Genomic DNA, 20,007 nt, shown 5'->3' with positions numbered 1-20,007 from the left:
CCGCTGAGCCATTTCTCCAGCCCATATTCACCATTTTTATCTATCTATTTTCTGTTTTTTTTTTTTTTTTTTTTTTTTTTTGAGACAGGGTCTTTCTACAGAACCCTGTCTGTCCTGGAACTCACTATGCTACCAGGCCTGCCTCATTCTCTCAGAGATCCACCCGACTCTGCCTCCCAAGTGCTGGGATTAAAGGTGTGTGCCCCCAGGCCTGGCTGTAGTGACCATTTTTTAGCCAAAGTGGGGGAAAACTGAGCAATGTTGGTGACTGGACAGTGCCCTTTTCAGGGATTAAGTATTAGATGGGAAAAACAATACATAAATAAAAAATAAATACTAGATTGAGCACTGATTACTTCTTTTTCCTCCTCCTCCTCCTCCTCTTCTTCTTCCTCCTTCTTCTATTTTGAGCACTGGCTTCTAAAGCTGGCTTAGATGCACAGTTTCCTCTTTCCAACCTGCTCCTCCCATCTGATTTCTGGCTTTTCTTTAATACTGCAGACTCAAGCACTGTGTGCATTTGTAGGGAGAGTCTTTGACGTCCTGTCACTCTCTCGGTATTTCCTATATATTAGAGTTGCATTGCTGTTTTTAAGGAACTTTGGTGATTCTGTTTTGTTTTGTTTTTTGTTTTTTGTTTTTGGTTTTTTGAGACAGGGTCTCTCTGTGTTAGCCTTGGCTGTCCTGGACTCACTTTGTAGACCAGGCTGGCCTCGAACTCACAGCAATCCACCTGCCTCTGCCTCCCGAGTGCTGGGATTAAAAGCGTGTGCCACCACGCCCGGCTCTTGTTTTGTTTTTTAGTTTTTCGAGACAGGGTTTCTCTGTGTAGCCTTGGCTGTCCTGGAATCACTTTGTAGACCAGGCTGGCCTCGAACTCACAGCGATCTGCCTGCCTCTGCCTCCCGAGTGCTGGGATTAAAGGCGTGTGCCACCACGCCCGGCAAAAAAAATTTTTTTAATTGGTTTTTCGAGACAGGGTTTCTCTGTGTAATAGCCTTGGCTATCCTAGACTCACTTTGTAGACCAGGCTGGCCTCGAACTCACAGCGATCCACCTGCCTCAGCCTCCAGAGTGCTGGGATTAAAGGTTTGTGCCACCATACCCAGCTGCTTTTTTTTTTTTTTAAACCAGGTGTATAAATCAGGGTTCTCTAGAGAAACAGAACTAATAGAATGTATCTATCTCTCTATCAACATACACATATAAGGTGAATGTACATACATACACACCTTTCTATACATCTGGATTTATTAAAGTGGCTTACAGGCTGTGGTCCCACTAGTGCAGCAATGGCTACTTCCCAGCAGAAAGTGCAAGAATCCAGTTGAGTCCACAAGACAGCTGTCTAGGCTGCTCTTCAGTCTGTGTCCGATTCCTGAGGAAGCAGGCTCTAGTACAACTGAAGGAATGGGCTTGGTACTTAGAGAGAGGGCAGGCAGGAGAAGAGCAAGCACTTCCTTTTTCCATGTCCTTTTACCTAGGTTGCCATGAGAAGGTGTGGCCCAGATTTAAGATGGATCTTCTTCCTACCTTAAATAATTCAGTCAAGAAAAAGCTCCTAGCCTGGGAGGCCAGTCTGGTCTACAAAGAGAATCCAGGACAGTGACAGCCAAGAACTGCCATCACACCAGACCTGTCCATGTAGCCCAAGCTGACTAAGACTAAGAACTTGCTTTTTTTGTAGACCAGGCTGGCCTCGAACTCACAGAGATCTGTCTGCCCCTGTGTCCTGAGTGCTGGGATTAAAGGTGTGCGCCACTATGGTCATCCCTCTACTCATCCAGTGAAACTTCCTGAAACCATGGTCCATACTTATGGGTTGTATTTCTGTTTAAAAAAAAAATAAATTGCCAGGCTGTGGTGGACTTTAATCCCAGCACCCTGAAGGCAGAGGCAGGCAGATCTCTGTGAGTTCGAGGCCAGCCTGGTCTACAAAGTGATTCCAGGACAGCCAAGGCTACACACAGAAACCCTGTCTCGAAAAACCAAAAAAAGAAAAGCAAAAAATTGAGCTGGGCAGTGGGGCCCATGCCTACATGTCTTTGTTTCATTTAATATGTTGTACTCTACCCAGAACAACTAGGTCAGTTCTAGTCAGTTCTCTCCTTTTTCTCTGTGGCTTTCCAGGTTTGAGGTCAAGTGCCTTTACCCCCTGAGACACTTCAACAACCCACTGACAGACTTTTATTGGCTCCCTAGACTTCGGAATCTCCTGGCTCTCTCTCTCTCTCTCTCTCTCTCTCTCTCTCTCTCTCTCTCTCTCTCTCTCTTTCTATTGTGGAGCCTCTTTCTCTTCCTGAGCTATAAATGTCAGCCTGCCTCAGGGCTTAGTGCGCTTTATAGTCCCTGGGAAATCCCCTCTAGTCTTAAGGATCGTACTGTTTCCACCTCCAGCTTTGTTATCGTCCTGAAGCTCAGGGTCCAGGGTCCAGCTGCCTGTTTGACACTTTTATTGGGATGCGTTAGACACATCTCTAACTCAACATGCCCAGGACATTCTTCTTTTTCCTCCCAGTTCCTCAAATCTACTGTACCTTCATTTCAAGTAATAGTTTACACCAGTCACATAGTTACTAAGGCTGACAAGCAGACAACCAATTAAGTCCGTCCTGCCTTTCTCCCAGACTCCCATTCCGTCAGCAATTATTTGCACGGTTCTTTCAGTAACGATGTCTATATAATTCTTGTCTATAAAACCTGGGTGGACTTGGCTTGAATGAATCTCTGAGCTGGATGCAGGCCTTCTCCTTCCTACCTGCACTTTGGCATCGCTTTCACCCATATGTGGCCCGCTCTTTGTCGTGTGGCCCTAGTCTGCAAGTCACGTTGTCTCTGTTTCTCAGAGCCAGAGGAATCCCTTGTGTATTGAAGAGCTGGAGTGGGGAGACTGATGCCCTGCCCCTCATTTTTCTCCTTTTTTTTTTTTTTACCTGTTATTAAATGCCAGGCTTGGGACTGGAGAGATGGCTCAGTGCTTAAGAGGACTGGCTGTTTTTCCAAAGGACCTGGGTTCAATTATCAGCACCCACATGGTGGCTCACATCTGTCTGCAATTCCAATTCCCGGGGATCCAACACCCTCACATGGGCAGAATGCCGATGTGCATAACATAAAAATAAATGAGTTATGAAATGCCAGGCTCTGTGTCATAGCCTCATGGTTTAGCTGTTCTTAGGAGTGTGTTCTCTAGAATGTGAGAGAACTCTGGGTATGGTTCTTATTATCTGCACAAGTAAATAGATCAAACGCAGCAAAGGCAATCCAGCAAGTTGTTTTTCACTTCATTAAGCCTATTCTAGCCGGGTGTGGTGGTTCACACCTTTAATCCCAGTACTCGGGAGGCAGAGGCAGGCGGATCTCTGTGAGTTCGAGGCCAGCCTGGTCTACAAAGTGAGTCCAGGACAGCCAAGGCTACACACAGAAACCCTGTCTTAAAAAAGACAAAAACAAAACCCATTCTAATTTTTTCTGGCTGGAGAAGTTCTTCTCAGAGCCTTAAGGTGTTGAAAACTAAATCAGCTTGATATTTATTTATTTATTTTTTAAAGATTTATTTATTATTATTATGAATACAGTGCTCTCTCTGCATGTACACCTACACACCAGAAGAGGGAATTAGATCACATTATAGATAGTTGTGAGCCACCATGTGGTTGCTGGGAATTGAACTCAGTACCCTTGGATGAGCAGACAGTGCCCTTATCCTCTGAGCCATCTCTCCAGCCTCCAGCTTGATATTTATAAAATATCACTTCTATTATATTCTAGATTTCTAGATTCTAGAAGTCAGAAAAGTGGGGGGCTGGAGATATGGCTCAGAGGTTAAGAGCACCATATGTTCTTCCAAAGGTTCTGAGTTCACTTCCCAGCAACTACGTGGTGGCTCATAACCATCTATAGTGAGATCTGGTGCCCTCTTCTGTCCTGCAGGCACACATGCAGGTAGAACATTGTATACATAATAAATGAACCATAAATAAATAAATAAATAAATAAATGTTTTTGGAGACAGGGTTTCTCTGTGTAGGCTTGGGTTTCCTGGAACTCACTCTGTAGACCAGGTTGGTAAATCTTTTTTTTTTTCTTTTAAATAAACAAATCTTAAAAAAAAAAAAGTCAGAAAAGTGGTTTTGTAGGTGAATTATCACATTTTAAATGCTGGAACGTAATTTTAAAATTAGAAAAGATAAAATGAATAAATAATAAAAGAAAATATTGGGCTTGAGAGATGGCTCTGTGGGTAAAAAAAAAGTGCTTGATGTAGAAACTTGACGACATTGGATAGTTGGATACTAGTGGGAAGAGAGAGCCAGTTTCCAAAAGATGTCTTCTCATCACCACACATGTGCCTGTACTCACCCCCTCAAGCCCCCAGCATCACACACACACACACACTTTCTCTCTCTCTCTCTCAGATAAATATACTTTAGCTGAGCAGTTGTGGCATAGGCCTTTAGTCCCAGCACTACGGAAACAGAAGCAGACAGACCCAACCTATTAGACCTCTAGAAACTTCCTGCTATCGTGGAAAGCCTTTAGGTTGAGAGTGATGCCTATCTGTCTTGATGCTGTTACATATCCTTTGTGTGATCTTGTGCCATTCACATCTTATCTGGGCTTTGATTTCATCTTAAAATATGGAAATGAGCCTGGAGGGTGTGTCCCATTGGTGGGAGGTCCCTAGCACTGCAGAAGAAGAAAAACATAGTGTAATTGATCTCAATCAATGTGCTGAAACCATTAAAAAAAAAAAAAGCTCACCATTTTTCTGAGGGGCATGAGAGTAGATAGAGGAAGAGAGAGGGCAAGGCTGAAGCTGGGTTCTCCACTTGCAGCTGAAAATGAGAAGTTCCACTTTTTTGTATTTCGAGACAGGGTTTCTCTGTGTAGGCCTGGCTGTCCTAGAACTCTCTGTAGCCCAGGCTGGCCTTGAATTTAGAGATCTGCCTCAGGAGTGCTGGGATTAAAGGAGTGTACCACCACGGCCAGCTCAGAAAATGTTGTTTCTTAACTTCTCTATTCCCTTTTGCCTTGGGCATTTAACTAAAGAGTCTGGGATATTAAAAGAAAATTCTTTGGCAGAAAAAAAAATATTTGTTTTTGTTCTACCTATGAGTGAAACTAAAGATAACAGATTCAAGCAAGGACCAGCACGGAAACTTTTGGCCGTTTCAGCGTTCAGTAAAATTTCTTCGGTTCAAAAAAACTACTGACTAACACGGAGAATTATAGTTGTAGAGTGACTCTCCTCTTGGGAGCGTAGGAGCTTCTAGGACCCCTTTGAATACGTATTGTCACGAAGAATGACAACTTTTCAGAGACTTAAATTTTCTCTTAAAATTAGTTCTTTGAGGCCGGGCGTGGTGGCGCACGCCTTTAATCCCAGCACTCGGGAGGCAGAGGCAGGCGGATCGCTGTGAGTTCGAGGCCAGCCTGGTCTACAAAGCGAGTCCAGGACAGCCAAGGCTAACACAGAGAGACCCTGTCTTGAAAAACCAAAAAAAAAAACAAACAAAAAAAAAAACAAAAAAAAAAAAAAAGAAAGAAAGAAAAGAAAAATTAGTTCTTTGTGGATTTACTAGCATCCCAGCAGTCCACATACTTGGATGGTCAAGGCAGGGGGGATAGCGAGTTCCGGGACAGCCCAAACCAACCCAAATGATTTCCTTGCATTCCTTATTATATTTCTCTCTGTTGCCCCTAAGCCATCACTAAGATTTCTATCTGGGGATTTCGAGACTAGACCAGTCAGAGGAATGAATCAAGCTTCCGTCTCCTCAGCTTTCTTCAAAGCGTTTCAGGGAAGACAGATCCCAATCTTAGATTTTTCTACTTTGACAGTTGGAATCTTAGCCTTTAAGTCCGACCCTCAAGTTCCTTCCCTGGAGGCAAAAGATGGCGCACTGCCGTTGCGGGTTACCGCCTCACGTCTTCCCAGGAGAGAGTAACCACATTCTTGAAGTATCAAGGCACTTTTATGTCCTGAAGACAGTTTTATGCGTTCAAAATCCTGGAGGAACGCAATTCCGGTCTGGGTTCTGGTTCCTCACCAGCCACTCAGTATCTTGAGGTAAAATTAATGTACTTCAGATGACCATGCTGAGACGTTGACTTTGTAAGTAATGGCGTAGATGGTTTTTAAAAATCCTTCTCCATTTTGTTATTCTAATGACAAATAACCATTGAAGAAATTATCTTCAGTTGTTGGTTGTCTTCAAAACCCCCAGTGGATATGACTTTAAGGTTGGAATGTGGTCCCTGATAGTCTGTGGCCTTTACTTCTTGACAAGCTGTTGGTTTTTCCTCGAGATAACGGTCCTGTTCTCTTCTGGGTTGGGATTCTTCACGTTCAAAGGGTCACTGGGAACTTCAGCTCATCGGCATTTCCTCCTTTCGGCGACATCTCTGTAGACAGGTGTTAGGTGTGGTGATGTGAACCCCTCACTGACACTTCACCAAGCCCTCCAGATAGTCCTTTCACTAAGCTCTTTCATTCTGCCATCATTCCCTTCGTCATGGTCCCTTTAAGGGAGCGGCCATAGTTGAGTGGTGGGAGCAGCTGCTGGCAGCAAAGAGACTAGCAGGATCTGGCCTAGTCCTAGCCTCTCACCGCGCACGCTCGGGACCGGGGGCTTGGTGGGAAAGGGAGGAGGGGCTTGCAGCGCGCCTGCGCAACAGGGGCGCGCGCAAGGGGCTGGTTTGGAGATCCCTTTAAGAAACCACAGGCGGAGGAATTTCTCAGAGAGAAAATAATCCTACTCACGGGGCCCCTTGGAGGCCGTTAACCCCCCGAGTCCCGGGACCCCCGACCCACCCCGCCCCCGACCCCCACGCCCCGGCAGGCCCTCGCGCCCACGCGCACGCCCGTGGGACCCCAGGACCTGCGGCCAGCGCGCGGGGCCTCCGCCCCCCTCGTCACTCCCGCGCCAGGCCCGGCCGGGGGACCAAGGGGACCGAACCGCCGGGAACCAAGCGCCGTGTCTGCAGTGTGGGCGGGGGCCGAGAGGGGCCGCGGCCGCCGCCGCGCCGGGAGCCGCCGCGGTACCGAGCGGGGCCCAACATGGCGGAGCGGGAGGTGGAGACCGGCCCCCGAAAGAGGGTAGGTGAGGTGAGGCCGCGGGCGGGCTCCGGACTGCGTGCGGGCTGGGGGCGGGGCGCGGCCGGCCCTGACCAGCCCCGGGGCTCGTGGGTGGGTGGCGCGGTGGTCGACGGCCCGAGGGGAAGGGGGCGGCCCGAGGCAGGCGACACCGGGGTCCCTCTCGGCAGGTGGGACAAAGCTTGGGTGGCCGGCGGGGAGGGGAAGGGGGAGGGGCGGGGGCTCTGGTCCGCTTGGGTTCCCCCTCCCCTCCCCTCCCTTTTCCCAGCGTGTGGGTGGCGGTGCGTACTCGGGGGACGCAAGGTGTCAGACTCCGCTTTCCGCAGCCCTCGAGGGCAAGGGAGTCCGTGGAAGTTTCTCTGGGGAGAGGTCAGGTCGGGGCGGGGCGAGCGGGGGGTGGTAGCGGTGGCGGGAAGAAGTCGTGGAGGGTTGTCTTGTGAGGAGTAGTATAACCCGGAGGGTGCTGCGGGAACACCGAAGCCAGTGCATCATCTTCCTGCCTCTACTTTCCCCTCCCCCTTGACCGTTATCAAGACCCAAAGTGGACGTGGTACTACTCTTCACTTCAGGAGAAGTGGGGCTGCCGTCTGGATGTGGGAGGGACGCTTTTTTGGATGACTGCGAACGTGTTGTAGTCTCGCTTCTTCACCAGCAGTTAGGAACGTGGAAGAGTGACAAGTTTCGTCGTTAGGAGCATGTCCCCAGCCAGCCTGCCCTGCCTAGGTGAAGCCTTGCTTTACAATAGGAGTTTGTTGAAAGCCTTTTAAAAGTTCGTCTTGGAACTTTTTCTTATTTTTTAATTTAATTGTGAGCGATTTTCTTCAGATAGAGAACAATACTATCGATTGAGCAATGTTTTTCAAGGCCTTTTTTTTTTTTTTAAAAACTTCCCTTCACCAGCGTGCGAACCATCTAGTTTCCTATCGGGAGTCTTCCTTTTGGAAATGGTCTTAAAATGATGACTTAGTTGTTAAGCTAAGCGGGTTAAAACATTGCTATTGAGCCTGGCGGTGGTGGCGCACGCCTTTAATCCCAGCACTTGGGAGGCAGAGGTAGGCGGATCGCTATGAGTTCGAGGCCAGCCTGGTCTACAAAGGGAGTCCAGGACAGCCAAGGCTACACAGAGAGACCCTTTCTCGAAAAACCAACCCCCCCAAAAAAACCGCAAAAAAAATTGCTATTGAATCTTAGTGGAAAATACTTTTTAATTCAGCATAAGTGTCTGTTCAAAGATTCATACTGTTAACATACTGAGTGCTGACTGTGTGCCCGACACTGTAAAGTCCTTTGTGAAGAGTTCAGCTTCCCAGTTAACCATGCAGCCCATTTGTGGCTGACATGTAGACTTGTGTCCTATGTTATATAATTTCTTTCTTTACTTTTCTTTTTTTGAGACAAAGGTTTCTCTGTTACCTTGGTAGTTCTGGACTTGCTTTGTAAGCCAGGCTGGCCTCGAACTCACAGCGATCCACCTGCCTCTGCCTCCCTAGTGCTGGGATTAAAGGCGTCCATCACCACTGCCCAGCTGTTATGTAATTTTTTTTCTTTTTTTCTTCTTTTGTTTTTTTCATGACAGGGTTTCTCTGTGTAGCCTTGGCTGTCCTGAACTTGCTTTGTAGACCAGGCTGGCCTCGAACTCACAGTGATCTGCCTGCCTCTGCCTCCCCAGTGCTGAGATTAAAAGAGTGTGCCACCACGCAGCTCCCGCCGCTCCTCCACCTCCTCTTTCTGGTCGTCCTCCTCCTCCAAGATTTATTTATTTTATGTATATGAGTAGCATACAGGCATCAGATCTCATTATAGATGGTTGCTGGGAATTGCTGATCCATCTCTCCAGCCCTAAACTTTTTTTTTTTTACCCAAAGCAGGAAATAGTCATGATTTTAATCTCGGCAGTCAGAAAGCAAAGGCAGGTGGATCTTTTTGAGGCCACCTTGATCTACACAGGAAATTCCAGGCCATTCAGGGCTGCGTAGTGAGACTCTGTTTAAAAAGTGACACCTACAGAGTGAGTCCAGGACAGCCAGTGCTATACAGAAAACCCTGTCTCAAAGAAAAAGAGGGGGCACTCAGCAGGCAGAGGCAGGTGAATCGCTGTGAGTTCGAGGCCAGCCTTGTTTACACAGTGAGTCCAGGACAGCCGAGGCTAAACAGAGAAACCCTGTCTCAAAAAACCAAACCAAACCAAACCAAACCAAACAAAAAACAAAACAAAAAAAAAAAGAAAGAAAGAAAGAAAGAAAAAGCAGTGGAGGAAGGAGGAAGGGAGGCAGACAGGCTAGGTATGCCTGTAATCCACTCGAGAGGCAGATGGATTTTTGTGAGTTCAAGGCCAGCCTGGTCTACAAAGGGAGTCCAGGACAGCCAAAGCTACACAGAGAAACCCTGTCTTGAACCGCCCCCCCCCAAAAAAAAAAAAGAAAGAAGGGGGAAGATGAAACCGTTGTGGTGGTACACACCTTTAATCTCAGCATTCGAAAGGCAGAGGAAGGAGGACTCTGTGAGTTTGAGACCAGCTTGAGAGGTAGAGGGAGCAAAAGGAAGAAAGGAGGAAGGGTGGGAAGGAAATAAGGAGGCGGAAGAGACTACGAAGGAGTTAATTCTTAGAAGAAAATTAGGTGAACTTGGATTCGGTGATAATTTCATAAATTACATCGAAAGTACTTGATACAAGCTGGGTGTGTTGGTGCACGCCTGTAGTGCCAGCACTCAGGAGGCAGAGGCAGTCAAATCACTGTGACTTCAAGGCCAGCCTGGTCTACAAAGTGAGTGCAGGACAGATAGGGCTATAATACAGAGAAGCCCTGTCTTGAAAAACGGTATACACACACAAACACACACACACTGACATCCTTTTTCTTTTCAGTGCTGGTGATTGAACCCAGGGCTTCATGCATACTTTAATTGAGCCACCCCAGTTTTCTTTTCTTCTTTTTTCTCTTTTCTTTTCTTTTTTTTTTTGAGACAGGGTTTCTCTGTGCAGCCTTGGCTCTTAACTGCTGAGCCATTTCTCTAACTCCACATATAATATTTTCAATAGCTTTTGTATGTATAATTCATTTTATTGTTGAAAGTTTGTTAAAATGTTCAAAAGAGTTGATTTCTGTGCCTTTCCCCACCATACAAAATGTTAAATTCCATTATAGGCAGATTGGTGGGAGCTGCTCAGAACAGTTTCCTTCCTTTCTTGATGATGATGATGTGTGTGTTTTGGGGTTTTTTTTGGTTTTTCGAGACAGGGTTTCTTTGTGTAGCCTTGGCCATCCTGGACTCACTTTGTAGACCAGGCTGGCCTCTAACTCACAGTGATCCGCCTGCCTCTGCCTCCCGAGTGCTGGGATTAAAGGTGTGCGCCACTGTTTTTTGTTTTTTTAAATAGGGTTTCCTCTGTGTAACAACCCTGGCTGTCCTGGACTTACCTTGTTACCAGTCTGGTCTTGAACTCAAAGAGATCTACCTGCCTCTGCCTTCTCCTGAGTGCTGCAGTTAAAGGTGCATGCCACCATACCTGGCTCTTTTCTTTTTTTTGAAACAGAGTCTCATATGTAGCCTAGGGTGGCCTTGGGTTGGCTTTGTATCCATGGTTTACCTTGAACTCTTACCCCTGCTTCCACTTTGCACTAAGTGCTGGGTTTATAGGCGTCTGTCTACCTGTAAGCCTGACATGCACTACAATTCTCTGAAAACAATCTGTGCCTTGTTGCAGCTGTCTACACAGACCTGTATGATGCTGTAAGGTTATTAACTCTGAGATTACATTCATGAAATGCGATTTAAGATGCTTAACTGCCTTTGACTTTTATCATCTTAAATCATAAGTTGAGTTATGTTTGAGGAGATGTATGCCAGGTGTTTATGGTCATTTTGGATAAGATGTGCTGTCTCTGCCAGACTGGTCTTCTTTTAGGACAGAGCTCATTTTACTGCTTTTTTTTTTTTTTTTGGTTTTTCGAGACAGGGTTTCTCTGTGTAGCCTTGCCCATCCTGGACTCACTTTGTAGACCAGGCTGGCCTCGAACTCACAGCGATCCGCCTGCCTCTGCCTCCCGAGTGCTGGGATTAAAGGCGTGCGCCACCACACCCGGCCTTTTACTGCTTTTTGTAGAGTGTTTATGTCTTCCACATAATAGGTGTTCAAAGGTTTCTTATTGATTTCTTTGATTTTTGTAAAGAAGGATTTATTCTTTTTTTTTTTTTCTTGAGGCAAGGTTTCTCTGTGTAGCCTTGGCTGTCCTGGACTCGCTTTGTAGACCAGGCTTGCCTGGAACTCACAGAGATCCCCCTGCCTCTGCCTCCCGAGTGCTGGGATTACATATGTGTGCCACCATGCTCGGCTAGGATTTATTCTTTTTTTTTAAACGTGCCTCATTCTTTTGCTTTCATGTATGTATGTGCACCATGTACATGCCTGGTGCCCATGGAGCTCAGATTAGGTTGTCAGATTCCTTGGAACTGGAGTTACAGATGCTTGTTAGCTACTATGTGGCTGGTCGGAACCCAACCCAAGTCCTCTGCAAGAGCAGCAAGTACTTTAACCAATGAGCCCTCTCTCTAGTCTTCAGATTTCTTTTTTTTTTTTTTTAATATTTTTATTTAATTTTAATTTATGTGCATTGGTGTGAGGATGTCAGATCTTGGAGTTACAGACAGTTGTGAGCTGCCACATGGGTGCTGAGAATTGAACCTGGGACCTTTGGAAGAGCAGACAGTGCTCTTAACCACTGAGCCATCTCTCCACCCCCAGATTTTTTTTTTAAAGATTTATTTATTTATTATGTATACAATGTTTTCCCTGAATGTACACCTGCAGGCCAGAAGAGAGCACCAGATTTTATTATAGATGATTATGAGACACTATCTGGTTGCTGGGAATTGAACTCAGGACCTTTGGAAGAGCAGGCAGTGTTTTTAACCTCTGAGCCATCTCTCCAGTCCCGTGTCCGCCCCCCCCCCCCCCCCCCCCCGATTTCTTTTTTGTGATAGGTTCTCACTATGTGTCTGGCTACCCTGGAACTTTTTATGTAGACAGAACTGGCCTGGATTTATAGAGAGCTACCTGTCTGTGCCTCCTGAGTTATGAGTTTAAAAGTGTGTGCCTTTAAAATGTTTTGTTTTTTATTTTATTTTTTTGGGGGGACACGGTTTTTGTGTGCAGCCCTGGCAGTTCTGGACTCACTTTTGTAGACCAGGCTGTTCTGGAACTCACAGAGATCCGCCTGCCTCTGCTGGGATTAAAGGTGTACTCCACCGTGCCAAGCCTAATATGTTATCTTAAATTATGTATATATGTTTCTTTCTCTGGGATACATGTGAATGCAGGTGCCCTCAGAAAACAGAAGAGGGTGTCAGATCCCTCCGCAGCTGGAGTTATAAGCAGTTTGAGTTTCCTATATGGGTGCTGGGAACCATACTCCAGTCCTATGACAGTTCAGTATGCTCTTAACTGCTGAGTCATCATCTCTCTAGCCCCCAGATTTAGGAATTGTAGTGATGTACTAGATTGTGTTTAGAAGAAGAGTGGTTTTTGAAAAAATTATTTTATGTGTATGAGTGCTCCGTCTTTGTGCATTTCAGAAGGGGGAGTTAGATCCCATTGCATTTGGTTGTGAGGTACTCTGTGGTTATGAGAGTTGAACTCAGACCTCTGCAAGAGCAGTTGAGTGCTCTTAACCACTGAGCCATCTCTCTTAAGAGGGATTGTTTTAAGACACTTGTGTCAACAACCTTAAGTTCTGTATGGGTCTTCTTGGTGTCTTATTTTCCTGTTTGTGTGCTGGTAGAACAACAGATAACAGCTAGACCATGTTGATTTGATTTTAATCAGATTATATGTGAATGCCAGTCTCTTTTTTTTTTTAAAGATTTATTTATTTATTTATTATTATGTTTACAGAGCTCTGCCTGCCTGTATATCTGCAGGCAGAGGATGACATCAGATCACATTATAGATGGTTGTGAGCCACCATGTGGTTGCTGGGAATTGAACTCATAACCTCTGGAAGAGCAGACAGTGCTCTTAACCACTGAGCCATCTCTCCAGCCCGAATGCCAGTCTCTTGATCTGTGGACTGGGGGAGAAGAGTATGTGGATGGATCAGTACCATTAGTCTGTGTTTGTACCTTTTTGTGTCTGAGTGAAGGTTAGCAGCTCCTTTCTTTGTCTGACACTTTAAATCCAGGATATTTGGGGAATATTATTTATGAATTATTTTAAAATTGTAAAACTTTTCTTTGTTTAAAATATTTATTTATTATTTATTATGTATACAGTGCATGTTAGATCACATTATAGATGGTTGCGAGCTACCATGTGGTTGCTGGGAATTGAACTCAGGACCTCTGCAAGAGCAGTCAGTGTTCTTAACCGCTGAGCCATCTCTCCCGCCCAAAAACTTTTGTTTTCTAAGATAAATTTTTTTAGGCTGGGCATGGTGGTGCATGCCTTTAATCACAGCACTTGGAAGGCATCGGCAGGCGGTGGTGGTGCACGCCTTTAATCCCAGCACTCGGGAGGCTGAGGCAGGTGGATTGCTGTGAGTTCGAGGCCAGCCTAGTCTACAAAGTGAGTCCAGGACAGCCAAAGCTACACAGAGAAACCCTGTCTCAAAAAAACGAAAAAAAGAGATGTTTTTTAAGTAGTTTACACATGACTGCTTTTGTTTTTGTTTTTTGAGACAGGTTTCTCTGTGTAGTCTTGGCTGTCCTAGACTCGCTTTGTAGACCAGGCTGGCCTCAAACTCACAGCAATCCGCCTGCCTCTGCTTCCTGAGTGCTGGGATTAAAGGCATGCACCACCACGCCTGGCTTTACACATGACTCTTAAACATTGTGTTATGAAATTATAAATCTAAATCTGATTGCCATATTTTGTCTAAAACTGCTATTTATAGTTTATATTATGAAATAATAACTTTTGTAATTGTATTCATTTTCGTGCTTAACCTCTATATATTAAATTTGAGATATACTTAGTATGCTTAAGTATAGAAAGTATGTGCCTAGGCAGTATGCTTATATAGTTATAAATACTCTTTCTTACCTTGTCTGCGTATATGTGTTGGTATGCTTCATATATTGGACTTAGAGTTGTGGATAACACTGGTTAGTCTGTTGCTTTTGCTTTTGTGTATCTTTGGGGCTTAGAGACAGAAAAAAAAATAAGAGCTCAGTAATAAAGTGTATTAGGCTAGAGAGATAGCCCCACAATTAAGAGCACTGGCTGTTTTTCTGGAGGATTAGAGTTTGGTCTCCAGCACCCACAGGGTCTCATAACCATCCGTATCTCCAGTTCCAGGAGATCCAATGCCCACTTCTACTCTGCATATGGCAGGCACAAGGTTCATAGACAATACATGTAAAACACCCATATACATAAAAATAAATCAATCTTCTGGGGTAGATAGATGGCTCAGCTGTTAAAATTGTTTATTGCTCTTCACAGGCCCTGGGTTCAGTTCCTAGTATATACATCAGGTCGTTTACAGCCAGTTATAACTCTCCAGTTCTTAGGTATTCAGTGCCCTCTTTACTCTTTGGGCATGTGGTGCACATAAACACACACAACTACACAATATACACATAAATAAAAATGAAATTAAAAAATATATATTATAAAGTATGGTCTGTAGTATTAATAATTTGTAAACATTGGGCTACATATAGACAGGACTAGGAAATAACAGGAATAGATGATGATTTTTTTGTTTTTGCTTTTCGAGACAGGGTTTCTCTGTGCAGCCTTGGCTGACCTGGACTCGCATTGTAGTCCAGGCTGGCCTCGAACTCACAGCGATCTGCCTGCCTCTGCCTCCCGAGTGCCTGGATTAAATGGCGTGCGCCACCACCTGGCTAGATGATGATTTTTGATTGGATTATAGACTTCTGTTTTGCATTTGTTTTAATACTTTTTGTTCTTATTTATTTATTTACTTATTTTTTTTTTCAAGACAGGGTTTCTATGTGTAGCCTTGGCTGTCCTGGACTCACTTTGTAGACCAGGCTGACCTTGAACTCACAGTGATCCACACTACCTCCCAAGTGCTGGGACTAAAGGTGTGTGCCATCGCACCAGGCCCTAATATTTTTTATTAAAAGAACTAAAAAGTAATTTTTTTTTTCAAGACTTGGCTGTCCTGGACTCCTTTTATAGACCAGGCTGGCCTGGAACTCAGAGATCTGCCTGCCTCTGCCTCCCAAGTGCTGGGATTACTGGTGTGTGCCATCACACCTGGCTTGATTTTTTAAAAAAATATTTTATTTATTTTCGTTTTAGACAGGGGATTGCTATATCTACCTAGCTAGATTAGCTGGCTTCAAACTGATAAGTGGCTCTCCAGTTTGGACTGGGATTACAGGTGTGAACTACCAAGCTCAGCTGGAGCTTCTTTCTTGTTTTCCTCCTAACCTTAGAACTCTCACCAAGATGGCCTTTAACAACATCTATGTGACATCTATTTGGGGTAGTCTGTACTTTTTTTTTTCTAATCATGTTTCAAAATAGTCTTCCCTCTTGTTATCCAGATGCAGAATTACATTTTTAGGTGTTTGTTTATTATTCTTGTTGGATAAAGATCTCATTATATAGATCTGGTTATTTTGAAACTTTTATCAGTTATTCTTTCTGTTTGAGAATGACACTAAGCCTTGTTCTATTTTTCTATTTTTGTTAGAGTAAATCTGTGCTTCCCCATACCAATCTCTGTCTTAGTAGCCTAGGTTTCCCATAAAAAACTGTTACTACAATGTTTTGGCTCACAGTTTTGGAGAGAACAAATAAAGGTATTGGGCTGGAGAGATGACTCAGTGGTTAAGGGTTAAATGATCTTCTTTGGGAAGACCCAAGTTCAATTCCCAACACCTTTTTGAAAACTCCAAATTATCTGTAACTCCAGTTCCAGAGGACCCGATGCCCTTTGTAGGCACTGCATGCATGTGGTACACAAACATACATGGAGGCAAAATACTTACACACATAAGATAAAAATAAAAATAAAGAGCCGGGTGTGGTAGCGTGCGCCTTTAATCCCAGCACTCGGGAGGCAGAGGCAGGCGGATCGCTGTGAGTTCGAGGCCAGCCTGGTCTCCAGAGTGAGTCCAGGACAGCCCAGGCTAACACAGAGAGACCCTGTCTCAAAAAACCAAAAAAAAAAAAAAAAAAAATCACAGTGTCAACCAGGCATGTGTTCTCTAAAGGCCTTTTGTATTCATTGTGGTAATACTTCCCTCATTGCCTCTGTCTTCATAGGGCTACTTTCTTTGTTTCTATTTATTTATTTATTTATTTATTTATTTATTATGTATACAGTGCTCTGTCTGCATGTACACCTGCAGGCCAGAAGAGGGCATCAGATCACATAATAGATGGTCATAAGTCACCATGTGGTTTCTGGGAATTGAACTCAGGACCTCTGGAAGAGCAATTTAGTGCTCTTAACCTCTGAGCCCTCTCTCCAGCCTGCACTCGCTTGCCCTGTCTCTTTCTTTGTTTCTTTCTTTTTTCTTTTTTCTGAGAGAGGGTTTCTCTGTGTAGTCTTGGCTGTACTGGACTCAATTTGTAGACCAGGCTGGCCTCGAACTCACAGTGATCCGCCTCCCTCTGCCTCCCAAATCCTGGGATTACAGGTGCGTGCCACTGCACCTGGTTTTTATACAATTTTTTTTGGGGGGGGGGTTCTTTTGGTTCTTTTTTATCACTCATGTTGTGTTTCATTTAGGGACACTCTTTCTTGTTTTTAGGGCCTACCCTAATCTAGAATGATCTTATTTCCAGATTTTTACATTAACAACATCTTCAAAGAACTTTTTGTACATTATTTCTTTTTTTTAAAGATTTATTTATTATTTATATAGTATCCTGCCTGCGTGTGTGCTGCAGTTCAGAAGAGGGCACCAGATCTCATTATAGATGGTTTTGAGCCTCCATGTGGTGGCTAGGAATTGAACTCAGGACCTTCAAAAGAACAGCTAGTGCTTTTCTTCTTTTTAAAAAAAGTTTAAAAAGGCATATGTGCACATGAATGCAATGCCTGTGGGGACCAGAAGAGGGCATGGGTCCCTGAAACTGGAGTTATATGTAGTTGTAAGCCACCCACCATGTTGATGCTGGGAACTGAACCTTGGTCCTCTGGAAGAGCAGCCAGTGCTATCAACTGCTGAGCCAATTCTCCAGCCTCCATCTTGTCAATTTCTGGTGGAGATAATAATAGTTGTTAAGGTGGCACAATTTAGCATTGTTGAATTGAATTATATTAAGTGTCTTATTAAAGCTGGGTGTGGTGGTGCAGGCCTTTAATCCTGGCACTCAGGGAGGCAGAGGCAGATGGATCGAGGTGAGTTCAAGGCCATCCAGGATAGCCAAAGTTACACAGAGAAACCCTGACTTGAAAAACAAAAAACAAAAAACAAAGGCTTAAAAATTATAGTTTACTTCTTTCAGTGATGGAGATTATACATTGTACATTCATACGTCATACTTCTAGTCAAATACTACCATTAAACAACTTTCTCAATCTCATTATTTTATATTAAAGAATTATCTTTCCTTTTATGTATTAAAATACACATAATATCAGCTGGGCATGGTGGCGCATGCCTTTATTCTCAGAACTTTGGAGGCAGAGGCAGGTGGACCTTTGTGAGTTCGAGGCTAATCTGGTCTATTCTGGTCTACATAGTGAGCTTCAGGACAGCTAAGGCTATTTAAAGAGACTTTGTTTCAGAAAAGTGTGTGTGTGTGTGTGTGTGTATTTCTAAAACATGCATGTGTGTATACACACAATATATGTCTACATGTATATGTGTGTTTATTATATATATGTATATATGTTGTAAAAGTTGTTATAAAGTATCTGAGTCCCTACCTTTCAATTTTTGGTACATTTTGGCCGTGGGTTTGCTAAGTTAGATGGGATTCTTTGTTTATTGTTTTGAGGCACCACAGGGACTATATTGTACCTACTTTTGTTTGCTTGTTTGTTTTCGAGATGGCGTTACTCTGTGTAGCCTTGGCTGTCCTGGAATCCCTTTGTACACCATGCTGGCCTCCAGTGCCTCCTGAGTGCTTGAGATTACAGGCTTGAGACACTGTGCCTAGCCTGTTGCGTCTACTTGCTGTGCTGTTTTGTATACACAAGGAGTGCATGGAGATTGAGGTCTTCCTATGTCCTCATGGGGACCTCTTATTTTCATTTTCCTGTTTGGCAATATCACACTAGTGAGTATGATGTGGATCTTACTCTGATTTGGATTTGCTTGCTTGCTTGTTTCTTTCAATTTTTTGTTTTTTGTTTTTGTTTTTTTTTCCCAAGACAGAGTTTCTCTGTGTAGTCTTGGCTTGTCCTGAGTTTGCTTGTAGACCAGGCTGGCCTTGAACTCACAGAGATCTGCCTGCTTATGCCTCCCAAGTGCTGTGATTATAGGCATGCATGCCTGGCCAGTTTACTTATTTTTTAAGATTTGCTTTTATTATCTGTGTGGATGCTTGCTAGTTTTATGCCCACTTTGCACAAGCTAAGAGTCATCAGAGAGGAGGGAGCCTCAATTGAGAAAATAACTCCATAAGGCTGTAGGCAAGCCTGTTGGGCGTTTTCTTAACTTAGTGATCATTGTGGAAGGGCCCAGCCCATGATGTTCCGTACCACCCTGGGCTGGGTAGTCTTCGGTTCTGTAAGAAAGGATAAGCAAGCCATGGAGAGCAAGCCAGTAAGCAATACTCCTCTGTGGCCTGTGCATCAGCTCTTGCCTTCAAGTTGCCCAAATTGTGCAACCACAAGCCTTACCAGTTTTGGTATTTTATCCACAAAACCCATATCCTGTTGACATGCTTCATTTAGCAAGAACAAGTTAGCAGTAACAGTTACAGAAGCCAGAAAGCACACATGACATGAAAATAAATCATCTAATTTTAAAGAAATTGTATGTGTGTTCATGTTTGTTGCTATTGCTCTAACTCTGAAAGTCCTGTTATTTATTTAGTTAGATTTTTTTTCTTTTTTTAAAAAGAGTATTTATTATGTATACAGTGCTCTGCCTGCATGTATGCCTGCAGGCCACAAGAGGGCATCAGATCCAATTATAGATGGTTGTAAACCACCATGTGGGTGCTGGGAATTAACTCAGGACCTCTGGAAGAGCAGTTAGTGCTCTTAATCTCTGAGCCATCTCTCCAGTCCCCTCTTTTTTTTTTTTTTTTTTTTTTTTTCCAAGACAGGGTTTCTTTGTGTAGCTGCCCTGGAATTTGCTCTGTAGACCAGGCAGGCCTTGAACTCACAGAGATCTGCCTTCTTCTGCCTCCCAAACGCTGGGATTAAAGGTGTGTGTTACCACTGCCCTGTGTCTTGTTATTTTATATAATAGCATAATCATGACTTGGCTGAGAGCAGCTGCTGCTTTATAGTCATGCTTGTTTTTCCAGTAAAAATCATTTCCTTGACCTGTTTTTTTCTTATACAATTTCTTCTACAGTGGTATTGTATATGTGTGAATGTTGCTTTTGGTGTACATGTATGCACATGATAATACCAGAGCTACCAGAGATAATAACTGAGTGTTGCTTCTCAGGACCTGTTCACTTTATTTATTTATTTATTTATTACTTTACATGCATTGGTGTTTTGCCAGCATGTTTGTCTGTGTGAGGGTTTCAGGTCCCGGTCCCCTGGAACTGGAGCTATAGACAGCTGTGAGCTGCCATGTGGGTGCTGGGAATTGAACATGAGTCCTTTGGAAGAGCAGTCAGTGCTCTTAACTGCTGAGCCATCTCTCCAGCCCCTCACTTTATTTTTTGAGACAGGATCTTTAGTTTGCCTGTAACTTTGCTGATTAGCATGTTTCTGGCTGGCTGGCTGGCATGCCAAGTGGCCAGTGAGCCCTACAGATTCAGCTGTTCTGGATTACAGGTGCATGGCACA

The 20,007-nt window shown here is 44.2% G+C and overlaps 1 protein-coding gene across 4 annotated transcripts in view; it reads left to right on the top strand.

Annotated features, from left to right (window-relative positions):
• The first annotated feature begins 5,593 nt into the window (after nucleotides 1-5,593).
• The window catches only part of ZMYM4 (zinc finger MYM-type containing 4), a 136,671-nt gene continuing 122,257 nt past the window's right edge, over nucleotides 5,594-20,007 (top strand). For 2 of the 4 annotated variants that reach the window (XM_084786234.1, XM_084786230.1), the window contains exon 1: nucleotides 5,597-7,102. In XM_084786234.1, the coding sequence (XP_084642360.1) occupies nucleotides 7,064-7,102 (39 nt within the window). In that variant the 5' untranslated portion in view covers nucleotides 5,597-7,063. Of the gene's footprint in view, nucleotides 7,103-20,007 lie in introns of all 4 variants that reach the window. The other 2 variants (XM_084786235.1, XM_084786232.1) reach the window with 2 other exon arrangements.

The sequence above is a fragment of the Acomys minous genome (genome assembly GCF_964271855.1).
Source record: "Acomys minous genome assembly, chromosome: 6".
NCBI lineage: Eukaryota > Metazoa > Chordata > Mammalia > Rodentia > Muridae > Acomys > Acomys minous.
The sequence above is the reverse complement of the archived record's forward strand: the minus strand, read 5'-3'. Positions and strand labels throughout refer to the sequence as shown.